Source organism: Stigmatopora nigra, chromosome 8 (assembly GCF_051989575.1).
Source record: "Stigmatopora nigra isolate UIUO_SnigA chromosome 8, RoL_Snig_1.1, whole genome shotgun sequence".
NCBI classification, from domain to species: Eukaryota; Metazoa; Chordata; class Actinopteri; order Syngnathiformes; family Syngnathidae; genus Stigmatopora; species Stigmatopora nigra.
This window is the reverse complement of record NC_135515.1, coordinates 6690726-6705382: the sequence shown is the minus strand read 5'-3', so window position 1 is coordinate 6705382 and position 14657 is coordinate 6690726. Positions and strand designations below refer to the sequence as shown.

Here is a 14657-nt window from a genome sequence, read left to right as displayed (position 1 = left end):
AAATGGCGCGTCGAATTACCGCCTCACTCTCACGGGTTTGGTGACGCTGGCTTTGCTGTGCAATTCAGATAAACGTGGATTTTTCAGCTTGATCAGATCAGATCTGGCACATCTTAAAGGTGGCGGTGGGTGGTGGGCTTTTAATGGTGTCAAAGTGCAACAGTAGCATGACAAGTTGAGTTTATCAAAGATGCATGATGGCTTAGTGAGTGTGCTGAACCCTCCAAAGATAATTTAAATGATGATTGAAGAGTATTTATTGGTGACATTTATTCATTTGTTTCTCTAGGCCTGTGATGCACTGTATAGTGATGGGCTAGTGTCTGAAAGAAGACCCTAGAAGCAAAGCACATGGCACCACGCTGACTAAATAGGTCATTTGCTGGGTGGGAGTTGTAAAATAAGAAAGATGCTAACGGGCTCACCATATGTATACATTTCATGCATTTGTGAGGCCATACGATATTTTTTTTTGCAGCTTGATGCTGCTAGTTTTCTTTAAAAGTGGCTCGTGTTTAATTTCAGGCCTACCTCATCGTAAAAAGCCGCGGGCTTTGTAAGGAAATAATTCCATACGGTATTGGAGGCCAACACGTGAGGATGTTGGCCAATTTCCCATTGAAATGTGGACCAATTTTTCATCAAAAGTGTGTTGACTTGAAATTTTAAACTCTTGTTTTTTCTGCAGTGTTCAGGAGAGAGCTTTCTTTGACATTTGAAAATATTCACAATCTTGACTCTGAAGTAAAAAGTCAGTGGAAAGATGAAGTCGCTTTAAGAAAGGAAAAATATTTCTGCAATTTCCTCCAAAAATAATGTTATACTTGAAAGGACTTTTGCTGAATTTGGGATTCCATTTTATCTCAAGCCTAAAAAGTTCTATAACTAACTATGCAAAGTTTTTTGTGGCATACAATGAAGTGGAGACGACTCTAGTTCTTATTCATAAGAGTTTGGCAAACTACTGAGTTACCAAAAAAAAAAAAAAAAAGGCCGTTGGGTACAAGCTTTACATGGAGTTTGTGAGGACAAAAGTGTAAAATGAACTCCACATCCTCACTTTTGGTTGTGCCATGTTGAATGCACAGCTTTTAGTAACGCTTTGTACATCCCAATCACCTACAGACAGGTCGTCATCGGACCATGAGTTGACCATTATGCGGATGTGAATGCGGGCCGCCGCGATGGCCGATGACAGCTTAATTCCTGGGCTGCCCCCGCAACTCATATGTGATCCCCTCAACCCCTGGTGAGGCCCGGTGTTTGTGCCAGCTGACAGGCGATGATCAGAAGCGGCAGAGGCGAGTGGGAAACCTCTTAGGCGGCTCCGATTTCTGGCCTCCGTGAAAAGATTTGTTGAAGCCGTTTCAGATCTGATGGAGGTTCCCACGTCCGTCACCGAGGCCGCGCTTGGATAATGACCGTCGTTATCTTTCATATCTGTTTGCACACAACAAAATGCAGAAGAGGCTGACCATCGCCATCCAAAGTGCCCCCCTCCCTGCCGGGTTTGCTTTGAAGACATGAGGAAATGGCTAAACAGGTGTAGAAAAGAGCACGGTGGGGGTGAAATGAGGCGCGATACGGCTTAAAAAGGCCTCCGAAAGAGCGGGGGTGGGGGGCTGACGGTCATCATGAGCGAGTGAGGGCAGGAGGGGATCGGAGAACCAGGAGATAGACGGTGGCAATACTTTGATCGAGGTCACAGAGGGCAGTCGCCTCCAGGCTCGGGAGATAAACGCCACTTTGGAGCGGCTGGCCCGGAAAAGGAAGGAACGGCACGCCATGGTGACCCTCTGAAGATGACGGCGGCCAAACGTCTCGCGGGTGCCCAAATGACCCCATTGTGCCTCCTCACCCTGCTCCTGATGAGCGCCGTTGCTTCGGTGTCGGCGCAATTTAATGGATACAACTGTGACGCCAACCATCACAGCAGGTTTCCTGGTGAGGACACACGCACATTCACAATTTGAGTCCTATTTTCAGCATGTTCATTTAGATAAGTGACATTTTCAATTGCTTTCTTTCCATTTTGGGTAAATGGTTATTGTCTGTTTTTAACTTCTAACTAATATTTCACAAAATCTTTGACGATGATCGACATCTAATGTGGGGGCTGTTTTTAGCCGTCTGCTATGAATCTTAATGGGCTTTCGATCTATTTGAATTAGGAGGGTTGGCAGCAAATGAACACAAATGCATTTTGTGTCTCTGATAAATAATGCAGGTCAGTTTAAAAAAAGGAACTCAAATAGTCAATTGTATGGACACACATGTTGATCCTTTTGTTTTTGTGTGCAAAGCAACACTTTACAAAATACAATACTATTTCATAACAATTTATGACGACAGTTTAAGATCTGCTAAGATTTGCTTTAGTTTTGAAATCAAAATTTGGATGACTTAAAAACAACATTGTTAAAAAAAAATACAATGAAATCAATTGGCCTCTTTACAAGTATTCCTTATGTCTTTGTTGCATTATCGAGGTGCCCAAGCAGTGAAAAATAAAACAAATATAACTATATAATATGGTAAACATTGTTCAATTCAAACTGATAAAGTTGATTAAAAAGAAATATTATCTACAGTACATACTGTGTGGCCATGTATTGGATGCAATTATAAGGTGCAAGTATTGATTGATTTCATATACATGCATCTATTGAGTTGAATTTACATATACTTATTTGCTTTGTTGGAAAAAATATTGATATTTGAGTGCGTGGTTTTGCAATCTGTTACAATTCCGCAATTAAGGTATTGATGTACCTAGATTAACATGAATACCATTATTTTCCCTGTGTTTGAACACAAACATAGTGTTATTGTGTAAAATCGAGCATCAGGCTCCCATGTGTAGGCTAAATTAAAATTATAGATACAAATCCAAATTATTTTATATTGCAAATATGATTATTGAGGAATGCAGATCACATTTCTTTGGGATAAAACAAGTATATTCATTATAAGTATATTTAAAGAGTGGTACCATAATGATAAATGGTAGTGTATTATGATAATGTTAGAGAAAAATGAATTATTTTCTCCAGTTGTAGTTATTTGAACCATATAAAACAATTGGTAATTAAAAGAAATGTTAACCTCATAAAGACCTTGCTTCCATCTGTTCATATCACATTTTTGGCTCATGTAGGCCACACATTTTTAATGTTATGGTATTTAAATGAGTGTCCTCTTAAAGGCAAATGAGCATGTAATGTAATATATTATGATTTCTGTGCAACTGTTATCCCACAATAATGTTTCTGTTTGAAAAATGTTATGAAACTATAAAGCAATGCTATTTTGTGTTTGTACTTGCTATAAATTCCTATAAAAAATATACAAAAAAGGATAAAAACAAAAGGTAGACCACCAAAATCTAAATGAGAGCCTATATGAGCTACACTCCATCATACTGACAAGTACCACCATCATTTTTATATTCTAATAACCTGCAGAGCTTAATCATATTCAAATATTTATCACCTTTTAATGGAATTTTTCTTTTTGACACAACTGTCAGTATGATGCAGTGTTGGTATTTCTAGGATTTATCAGTTTTGATCCAAACAAAATCATCATGATAAAGAAAGAAAGTGCTACCATCGACAAACCGTGCACTGTAAACAATAAAACGAGCACTTTCAAATGCCAATACATGATGCACGGCAAGTCATTTTCCACCTTAAATTGGTTTGTGTAAATGCCAAGAAGTAATACTCACCTGAAAAAATAATTTTGTGGTACTTTGAAAGGCGAACGGGACATCAGCGTGTATTGCGGCGTGCAGACCATGACGGTGAAGATCAACTTCTGCCCAGTGCTGTTCTCCGGCTACACCGACACGGACTTGGCCCTCAACGGTCACCATGGCGACGCCCAGTGCCGCGGTTTCATCAACAACAATACCTTCCCCACAGTCGTGCTATTCAGCATTGGCCTTAACACTTTGGAGGCGTGCGGAAACAGCCTAGAGGTAAACAACATGTACAATTACACGCGGGTATTTTGTGTTGCCGTCATCGATTAGTCAGCCCTCTGTTGTTTATCCACTTGCCCGCGAGCGACGCTTCTCTATTCCTTCTCGGCAGGTCAGTACAGCCTTGGGGCCCAACGCCTACGGAAACGTGTCGCTTGTACAAATTGGGAATGTCTCCGGCTTCATCGACACACCTGACCCGCCGACGATTATCAGCTACCTGCCCGGTTTGTTGTACAAATTCAGCTGCAGCTACCCATTGGAGTATCTGGTCAATAACTCACAGCTGGCATCGTAAGTTGGCCTTCCTCTTGGATACTCTTTTATTCATTGGGATAGGGAATTAGGATTGATCATTCTTCATTGAATGAAGGCGTTCTGTAGCATGATTTGGAAAAATGCAATTCCAAAAACGTTGTTAGATGGACATATCAAATTCATAAGAGACCAGCTAAGGAAATCGACAAAGGGGAATGATCAAAATGTTATTGTAGTGCGATTTACCAATGCTAGTATTTCGGTGATCTACAATAAATAGTTCCTTGGCGATCTACCAGTAGACCACAATCTATGTAATGGGCACCACTGGTTTAAATGAATATAAAACATCTTGTTTATTATTGTGTTTGAGGACTTATTTGGGCCAATCTGCTTCCTAACTGACCAGCACAGTTGTAAACAAACTTGTAGACTTGTCCAGAGTCGTAGAATATTAAATTTAATAGTTGAGCATTTGGCAGTGTTGTTGTATTATTTATAAGGTTATTTTTGTAAATATGTGCGTCACCTTTAAGAGAATAGATGTCGAAGACAGAGGTCAGACTGGTGGCCTTGTATTTTGCATTGCCCACTTGTGAATAAAGCAAATGAACAGATCATTGCAACTTTTTTCCTTTGGTACGCTCATTCAAATGTATTGCAATACTATCCCATAACAGGGATGTTCAAACTATTCCACAAAGGGGCAGTGGTTGCAGTTGTTTTCAAACTGATCAAGCACGAGCAGTTTAATCAATGAGTTTTCTGCCAAAACAAGACAGCAATCAACTGATTATACCTTTTTAGATACTCGATTGGCTAAAATGTTGGTTGGAATGAAAACCTGCACCCACTGTGGCCCTTGAAAACCGGTTTGGATACTCAAGATCTAGAGAGTATCGCTGTCTACGTGAGTTTTAGTCCATTAAAAAAAACTACGGAGTGTGCCTTTAATTCTCTAAATGACAAATCCTGCATACAAGTACCCTCTCCTCTTTTTTTTGCAAGAACTCACAATTATATTTGGAGTGAAACGTTATTTTCCACTTGTCATCAGCATTCACCGTGAACAATATTTGAAGTTGAGGCTTGAAAGTCCCTCAGCGTGCCCAGCGAGAATTTGCATATTGAATATCAACCCCATCTGTATGTATTGCAGGACTTGTGTCCGACACCTCATCCCTGCGCTGATACATATTTACTATGCTTTCCGGCGCGTTATAATCACAAATTAAGCACTGCATTTAAGTATGGTACACGTACTATATCATGCATGATAATTCAACTCATTTAATCTCCTTCAGAATGTTAACTAGATTAAATGAGATAGGAAAATTGAATAAGTTCACCTAAGAAAACTACTTAAAATTTTAGTTAGCATGACTATTGTATATACTATTTGTTTGATTGTTTTATAATGAGAGGACTATACTGGTTAAAATATGTCTATATATTAAGACAGAACAAAAAGTGATCTCTTTTTGATGAAGATAATTTGGAAAACCTACTCTGACACCAGATTGCATTTTTTACAGCTCTTCAGTGGCCATATCAGTCAAGGACAGCAACGGCACATTTGTGAGCACGCTGAGTCTTATGCTGTACAATGTAAGTATGTGAGTTTTGACCTGTGTTATTACCAGGAAACTTTCCAGGAACTTTTTGAGATTGTTGTTGGGTTACTATAAGGTTCAGAATAATCAGTATTCACCCAAGTGCATATCTATTTTCATAAGAGTGTTGATATCCACACAAAAAACATGCATAAAGAATAAGGAAAGACGCCCTTTTGGATTTTCACTCCCAAGTAGGACGGACATTAAGGTCCGCTGGTGGCAATTCCCCAAAGGCATCCTGCCCTTTCTTTTCTCGTTCCATTTTTAATACCCTGATTCCATAAACGTCCCAACTCTAAATAAAGGGGTGGATAACACAATTGACAAATCCGAGTTGTCAAAACACGTTCACAATCTCATCTCTATCGTCAAAACAGAAAGCACAAGGACGCCAAGACGCCACATCTTCTTGTGAATAAGGATAAACGAAACGTCCTTCATTGCTGACAAGAAATGAAAGGAGGGCAAAGCGAGAAAATGTTCAATTTGAGGCAAAGCTTATGCTAAAATGTGCTTTCTCCAAATTGAATCGCTATTGAACTTCAGCATTAGTAATTTCAAATATGAATGAAATGAATAAAAGCATAAAAACTAATATCTGAATGTACATCCTTCTATGCAGGACTCAACATACAACCAAATGCTTTCCATCCCCATGGCCGGATTGTCTTTGAAAACCCGAGTGTTTGCTGCAGTCAAGGCCACAAACCTGGACAAACGGTACGGTCATTTAACGCCGAGCCAATTCTAAAGACGCGATATGAATGAAAACAACTCAAAAGGCGACGACGTTGATGTCGCCATTGTGATATTGTACGACAGCGAGGCGCCAGGCCGTGACAGAAAGAGAAAGACCCGTGTGTACTTTCCCATGTGCAGTTAGATGGCTATCTGGCCTCCGAATCATACAGTTTTGTCCCTCTGCAGTTGGAACATCTTGATGGACTACTGTTACACAACCCCCTCAGGGAATCCTAATGATGAACTCCGCTACGACCTTTTCTTGGGGTAATCCGACTTCTCGGCTACAAACTACAAAAGGCCAACGATTAACCATTCATGCCATTTATGTCTGAATCAACAATCACATGCGTGGCCGTTCATCTGGTGGTGGCGCAGCTGCTACAAAGACCCCCAGACCACCGTTTTCGAGAACGGAAAGAGTCAAATGGGACGTTTTTCATTCGAAGTCTTCCGCTTTGTGAAGCACCGCCACCAGAAGATGTCCACAGTCTTCCTGCATTGCGTCACCAAGCTGTGCAAAAGTGACGATTGCATTATGCTCATGCCGGTATGTATGCTCGCCAAACTGCGTAGAGCCTGAGTTTATCGCCCCAAAATGACTGGTTATGGCTTTGGCAGATCTGCGGGCGGAGGCGAAAGCGGGACGAAGGGGCTGGCCTCGGTTCGCTTCCGGCCGCCAGCGGAAATGCCGTCATTAGTGCTGGACCAATTATCACCAGGAGTGGTATGAACTTACACTCTTGAGTCTTTAATATGGTTGTCTGGTTATTTACAGCTTGGAAGGTGCGTCACCTCATAGAATATTATGCTGACATAACAGCAAAGATCAGTGATTTGCTCAACCCTACTTCCAACTCTTCCAATATCTTAATGTTATTGCATAAATAAACTCTTTATTTCTTACAAATGAGTTTAACAAGAATGAAAGTCTATTTAAAAATGTGTTTTCTATTTCCAGATGATGTTCCCATCAACAACACTCAGCTTGGTAAGCAACCTTCCGCAATGTTTACACAATACGATGGAGAATTTCACGATAAACTGAGAATGATGATCATGGCTTACACATCAAGACTGCTGTTTATCAATATGCCTTCTAGAATTTGTGTGATGATAAGCTCATGTTAAAGCTTGAAGTATTGACTGTCTATTTTTTATTTTTTTACCTTGTCACAGCAGGTGACCCTCCCAAACTGCTGAATCCGACGACCACCGCGCTGATCTCAGGCGTGGTGGTCCTGGGCGGGATGAGCCTAGGTTTTGTGCTGCTGTCGATGCACCTCATTCAGAAGTCACGTCATCCTTCATCATCCTCGGCAGCCGCAGCCTCGGGCGCTTGGAACCCCGCTTTCAAATGAACCCATTAAATTATCAACATTCATAGTGAATTCATTTGCACACACGTCGCTAAATATTTCAGGTGTTGTGTACGATTTCATTAATTTTTGACAGTCACTAGAGGGTTAAAATCATGTCAGTTAAAAAAATAGAAATTTTAGCTATATAGAACTTTTTATAAAACAAAGCTGATATAGTAAGAACAATTTTATGGGTGCATCCATGCTATTGCTGGTGCTATGATGTTGATGATCACAATAAACCACTAAATAATGAGCATGATTTTTTTTTATGATTAATAACTGTATACTGTGTATAATTTTTTTTTAAAGCTGTTGGTTTTAAACCATGATTCTGTTTGAATTGTGGAATATATTGAATGAAAATCTGTTCATATTCATGCATATTTAGGTTAAAACAACATTTCAGGTTTAATGATGACAAGTGTGCTATTCTTTAGTCTTGCAGACATTTGAAAATGTATGCAAATAATGTGTTCATTTAACGATAGCTGTGTTTTCTTCCATTTTTCACAAAATAAAACTTATATTTGAAACAATTTTGGGAAAGTATAATGTGTTTCCATTGAATTATTATTATTTTTTAAGTACACTTGGTCAAGTGATCCTGTTGCGTATGAATTTTAAAGAAAGGTTTCCATCGCCTGTGATTGGCTGGCTGATTCAGGGTGAGGTTTTATCCAGAAGCTTAAATACTTCATCACTAAGGTTCCAGCAAAAGAAAACAAAGCCAAAAGCAAGACTTTAAGGCTGAAACTGTCATAGAAAAATGTTCTACGATTGTTGTCTTAGTCATCAACGCACAGCCTAAATGAGAAGTTTATATTAATGTTCATATTTATAGGGCTGTATGAAATGTCTATTTTGGTGTTTTTCTCAATTTGCAAGACTTTTCCCACATGGCTGCAAACGGAATACTGTCGCGTTTTATGATTGCTGGAATTAACTTTCCAATTCTCAGCAAATTGATTTTCCTCCACCATGACCCGTATAATAAAACTCCAGACCTCACGTGCATGACCGGCTGCACTCTAATCCAGACTTTCAACAGCCATTATGTGAGTCTGTCTCCATTACACCCTAGGAAAGATGGAAAAAAAGGCAGCGAATATTATGGTCTGCCTTGCTTCGGGTTACAAAAATGTTTTCTCAAAAGTGAAGGCTCACGTCATTATATCGTGGCGCTGTCGCTGACACTCATCCTTCTTTTTGACCCCAATCAGATCCTTCTCCACCCAGAGGCACTACTGAGAAGATCGCTTACGGGACTCCTGCTCACTCTATTGTGCCAATTTTCCCTTCGATTTAAAAAATGTTCCAAAAGTATCTACATTTTCTTGCCACCAAACACCAAGCTCTGATTAGGTATGCCAAGAAAAAAAGCTAAGGTTGTTGTTAGATTGCAAAATCAATACAAATACTAGGTACTTTTCTATCCTTTTGTGTCATACTTAGCATACATTCCGTCATGTTAGGAAGTTTCAAATGAGCCATTAAGGGGGTGTCTTTCACACGTGCATTCAAAAACCTCAACCTATTGTTTGGGCATGTATGTTTAAGAGAGTCCTGTGTTGGGTTTCCTCCTTTGCCTCCGGGAGGTGAGCACATAGCCCCTATGTCACAAAAAGTGAATTGTTTACACCAAAATGTGACTGACCTTGTTCCCATCCAACCCTAGATCAATCCTCAAACCATCCGCCAGGTCAATGTGTATAAAAGCACCACCACTGCGTGCTCTTCTCACAAACAAGGCCAAGAGACTGAGGTAGGTTGAACCAAAACATACTTTCCATATGTGGATTTTACACCCAAATCTGGGACACCTCTGCTGGATTTATCTCCTTCTGAAGTAATATTGTGTTTTTCTCCCAGCTTTCGCATGTAAAGGGGAAGAGCAGTAGGAGATGGCTTTGATCGTTGTCCTCATCCTGACCTCTTTTTGGATTGCGGGCCGAGAGGCCCTTAGCCTGTCTGAATGTGGAGCGTACGCCAGAAGACCCAGTGAGTCTGAGTTCAACCTTCAACCTCTCTGTTTTGATGATCTCCAAGAGGGGTGCATTGATTTTAGTTCAAACACGCCTATGATGGCACGCCACTCACTTCTAATATTTACAATTCTGCTAAAACAGTATGTTTTAATCATACTTTTAGGTGGCAAATTGTGAAGGGGACACAGTGGCGAGTAAATGACCTTAACCTTGTTAATTGCATGGTGTAATCCCCAATCCTATCAGTTATACAATCACCAGGTTTAGTCATACTTAGTCATGCCTACACCAACTCTAACTAGAGGTTTACTTGTAATCACTTAACTCATTTACAATGATCTCTCAATCGTATCTCTACCTAGAATGGACCTAAACATTCTTGTGGTGTCACAATTTCTCATCCCCATCAGAATACACAGACATCACAGTAATGTGTGGCACATCTGCCATCGAGCTGGCTATCCAAGTCTGCCCTGTGATCTACACTGGCTACAATGCCAGTTTACTGTTCCTTAACCACATTGAGGACAATTCGGACTGTCACGGTACGCTAGATGAGTTGGCCACACCCCCTGTTGTCAGATTCAGCTTCCCTATTCAAGAAGGAACAGCATGTGGGAGTACGTTTCTGGTAAGTTGCATGCAAGATAAAACAAGAGAAGCTCTACATAGGGACTGAGGTTTTCAATGACTTATTTTTCAGACCTCAAGTGCAATGGGAACTGGCCTTTTCTCAGAATTCTCCAACATCCAACGGGTCAACGTGAGTGGCGTGGTACGGTCCTTGGACCCCACCATCGGTACGATTACCTACAACGTGGAGCTGAAATACTTCTACTCGTGTGCATACCCTCTGGAGTACATTATTAACAACACCCAAGTGGCTGTGTAAGTAGATAGACGGCACCCCTGAAAGTCACATTTGAAGGTGTCACCAACGGATTGTGCCGAACCCCCTTTGTAGGTCATCTGCCTCAATTGCTCTGAAGGACAACAATGGAAGCTTCATCAGCACCCTCAGCATGACCCTATTCCAGGTGCCACTATCCTCAATGAGCAAACCCTCAAATTCCCTTATGCTGTATTACAAGTTACATATTTAACTTCTTTCCAGGACGAAAATTATACTAGTCCTCTTATCATGCCAAATGAGGGAATTGAGCTCAGAAAAAAGATCTACGTGGAGGTGGTTGCATCCAACCTGACGTCACAGTAAGAACTTTTGTAGATCAATTTGGATGGGACCAAAGCCAGTGTTTATCAAACCCTTGTTTTGAAGATCAACTATCCTGCAGAATGTAGTTTTTTTCCAATCAGGTGGTTTGATAAATGCAGGTACTGTCTAATTCCTGGGTGGTTCTCCTCTGTCCTCTCTCATCTGCAACCACATGTGTCTTGATAGATTGTAAATGTGAGGTTTCCGCCTGTGACCTGGAGTCTCTGACTCGGTGCTGGGGACCTCATTGTTTCTTCACAGGTACTTTGTCCTACTGGACCGCTGTTACGCCTCAGTGTCCCCTCATCCAACCAACTCCACCTTCTTTAGCCTTTTTGTCTCGTAAGTTCCCGAAATGACGATACAGCAGTTTTTGTTATTGATGGGAAAAGAACATACCTACTACTGTTTTCTAATTGAATGACCTTCTAAATCTAATCCTGTGTGTAGTTACGATTAAAATTCACATGAACCCTAATGACCGAGTCAAGGTTCCAATTTTAGTGACAAGGTTATGCTTTGAGCAAATGTTATTAATGAAGAATGTATTAGGAAAAAGAGAATTGAACATTGCCTAATGAGTGGTCCGTGACCCTTACGGTCCCCAAGTTCAGGCAGCTGAGAAAAGAAGACTAATTAGGATCTAATTGGAGTATTACACTTTATATGGATGGATTCTATTTTGTCCAAAATATAGTCTATTCCCATGTTGAAATCACTTAGTGTAGTATTTCATCGCATCTTGAAGTCATTGAAAGTTCTCCTTTTCTCGAAAGGTGCTCTATCGCCCCGATGACCACTATCTTGGAGAACGGCGAGGGCCAGAAGGCTCGTTTTTTCTTCTCGGCCTTCCGCTTTATCGAGCAGCAAAACGAGACCGTCTCCACTTACTACCTGCACTGCATTACCCGACTCTGCGAGCAAAGTACTTGCAGTACCTTCAAGGTAAGAAGGCTTTCTCTCGGAACGACAAAAATACCCCTCCGCGTCCGACTCGTCCACGTCATTTACTATTGACATTTCTCAGCAATGCAACAATAGAAGGAGGAGGAATTTGAGGACTACGGTGTTCCGGGACAGAATCAATGAGTTATCGGTGCTCACTGTCCCCATAAAAACCAGGACCGATGAACGTATGTACACATTGACATAGTATCTAAACATTAATAACTTTTTGTCTGAGTTTGATGAACAAGCAATATGTTACTCTGCTTTATCTTTTGTTTTTTCAAACAAACATCTCCATTGGTATATCACCTTCCTATGTTTTGAAAATGAGATAAATTGGCATTTTATTTCATATTCAAAACTTTAAGGTGAAATATCCAGAGGCTGATTTAATTTATTTTTTCACTAAGGAAGTAGAGTTTGCTGGCATTATTGAAATGAATCATTGGAGTCGTCACATTTGTGTGGTTTTCTTACCTTGCTTTGTTTCATGATTGACCTGAACAGCATGTCACCAAAAGCCATTATTATAGTACTTCATTGCCATCCTACAGAAAGGGAAAAAAAAGAAAATACAAATGGGTTATTTTGTTTGTCATGTAGAACTACACACACAAAAAATGTCACTAGAATTTTCCAAATCTGATGGTTAACCTTTTTAGTATTGGTTTAAAGTCAATATTTAAAATAAACAGCGATTGGGGCGTACTGTGCTTATTGTTAGCTGGGATAGGCTCCAGCACCCCCACGAGAAAGCAGCAAAGAAGATGAAGTAATAAATGGACTTCAGTCAAATAGTTTGAACTTACTTAAAATAGTTGAAGTTACATAACTGAAATGAAGAATTGCAGTTGTTATCCTTAGCATGAAGTTTTGTATTTACAGTATGTGATTTATTTTTCATCTGTAAGTACAAACACGTTTTACTATTTAGTGTTCACATTTTAAAATCAATAATAGAAGCATTGTGAGTAGAAGGTAAAAAAAAAACTCCAACATTCCACTCAATATTGATCAAAACATTTTATATGTAGTTATGACTCTACAGTAGGTCAAATTAGTTCAGGATGCAGCAGAATTGCTGTTGCTGAGAAACCATCTGAGCACAAGTGGAAAAACATTTAAAGCTTCCATTCTTCATATTAGGAAAAGATTGATGTGCAGAGCTGCAGCCTTGGCAATTTATAATGCGTTCCTCTAAAAAAAACTTTGCAACAAGTTTTCGTTTTCAGAGTTGATGAGAACAAACACATAAAGTTGACATACATTGTTATTATCACACAGCGACTATCTAAATGTCCACCCATCATAAAAAATGTTCTCTCTATCTTTCTAGCAACTACACAGTCGAAAGAAGAGAGTAAGTATACGACTTTTCTTCATGCCAACACTGTAAACCTACAGCATTTTTTTTCGTGATCAAATTCCACAATTTCCTGCGCCTATCAAATAATACATTCCACTCTTTGTGGATACAGCACAGCCTGCCAACGATCGGTCTGACGGCCAGGTCGCTTCGGTGGGCCTGGGGATCGCCGTGGCTGTCCTCGTCGTGCTGGCCGTGACGGCCATTTTGATGGCGGCCTCTCTTCATCGAAAGTTGAAGCTGTTGAGTTAAGGGATGCTAGCTATTGAGATGTAAACAGTCCATTGGGGAGCACCTATCAAGCCTGTTGCATGCATTTTTATGGAATGCACGTCTGGATAATGCACGTAAGGTGGCGCATACAAATAATGTTCTTCCAGTGTTTGTATGAGCACTGAATACTTTGTTGATAGTACTCAATGCAAGCAAGAGATGAGACTTGCATTAGTCCAAATCAACTCGTTCAAGCGTTTTTGCATGTTTTACGCAGACGTGCATTTGTAATTAACTAGATGCTACATGCCCTTGATTTGAAAGGTATTACATATAAAGCAGCAGATTTCCTAATGTAGTAATTTATTTGCAAAATATGATTGCACAAAACAATCTGTATCACGTCATAAGAAAAATATTGTGGCAGGTTTTTATATATTTTTTAGTATTTTTTTTCTTGGTAAGGATGAAGCATGGATTTTTTTTTTTTGCTATTAAATCTTGCATGTTGCACAAACACAGCGTGTTCCAGTGGCAGACTCAAATCAAATACTACTGCATGGGATTCTTGACAGTGACCTAACTTTGGTTACCTAGACTAGAGGGAAGGTGCCAGTAAGTAATACTCCAGTTACTTTCCTTTCAGTAATGACTCTCCACCAGAGGGTGTCTAATCACCATTTTTTAGGGTATTTTTCCCCCGTTTTTTTCCATGTTGCTCTTAGGAATGAACGACTTTTATAAAGATTGCATTCAGTTCAATACATTTTCTTTAGAAGGTTCACAAAGTATTGTTGTTTAACTCTTTGGTGGCTTCAATACATTTAAAAAATGGGTTATAGGATTTGTTTTCATCTTTAAAAGGTTTAAAAAGAGAATTATACTTTGGAACACCGAGTATAAGAAAAGCACGTTGTTATTGTGTTTTGGGTGAGGGAGGCATGATGAAAAAGTGGTTGAGGGTT

The 14657-nt window shown here is 39.9% G+C and overlaps 2 protein-coding genes across 2 annotated transcripts; both read left to right on the top strand.

Moving 5' to 3' along the window:
• The first annotated feature begins 1801 nt into the window (after positions 1–1801).
• zpld1b (zona pellucida-like domain containing 1b) lies at positions 1802–8054 on the top strand. The gene is made up of 10 exons (XM_077722943.1): positions 1802–1944; positions 3762–3982; positions 4098–4279; positions 5779–5851; positions 6482–6579; positions 6787–6867; positions 6979–7150; positions 7222–7327; positions 7562–7591; positions 7780–8054. Exons 1-10 carry the CDS (start codon positions 1803–1805, stop codon positions 7959–7961), a joined length of 1287 nt encoding a protein of 428 aa, XP_077579069.1. The 5' UTR covers position 1802; the 3' UTR covers positions 7962–8054.
• A 1811-nt stretch (positions 8055–9865) lies between these two features.
• Positions 9866–13731, top strand: LOC144200645 (zona pellucida-like domain-containing protein 1). Its single transcript, XM_077722890.1, has 10 exons — positions 9866–9962; positions 10360–10580; positions 10653–10837; positions 10914–10986; positions 11064–11161; positions 11427–11507; positions 11942–12110; positions 12193–12298; positions 13450–13473; positions 13592–13731. The coding sequence occupies exons 1-10, from the start codon at positions 9866–9868 to the stop codon at positions 13729–13731; spliced, it is 1194 nt and encodes a 397-aa protein (XP_077579016.1).
• Positions 13732–14657: the final 926 nt, after the last annotated feature.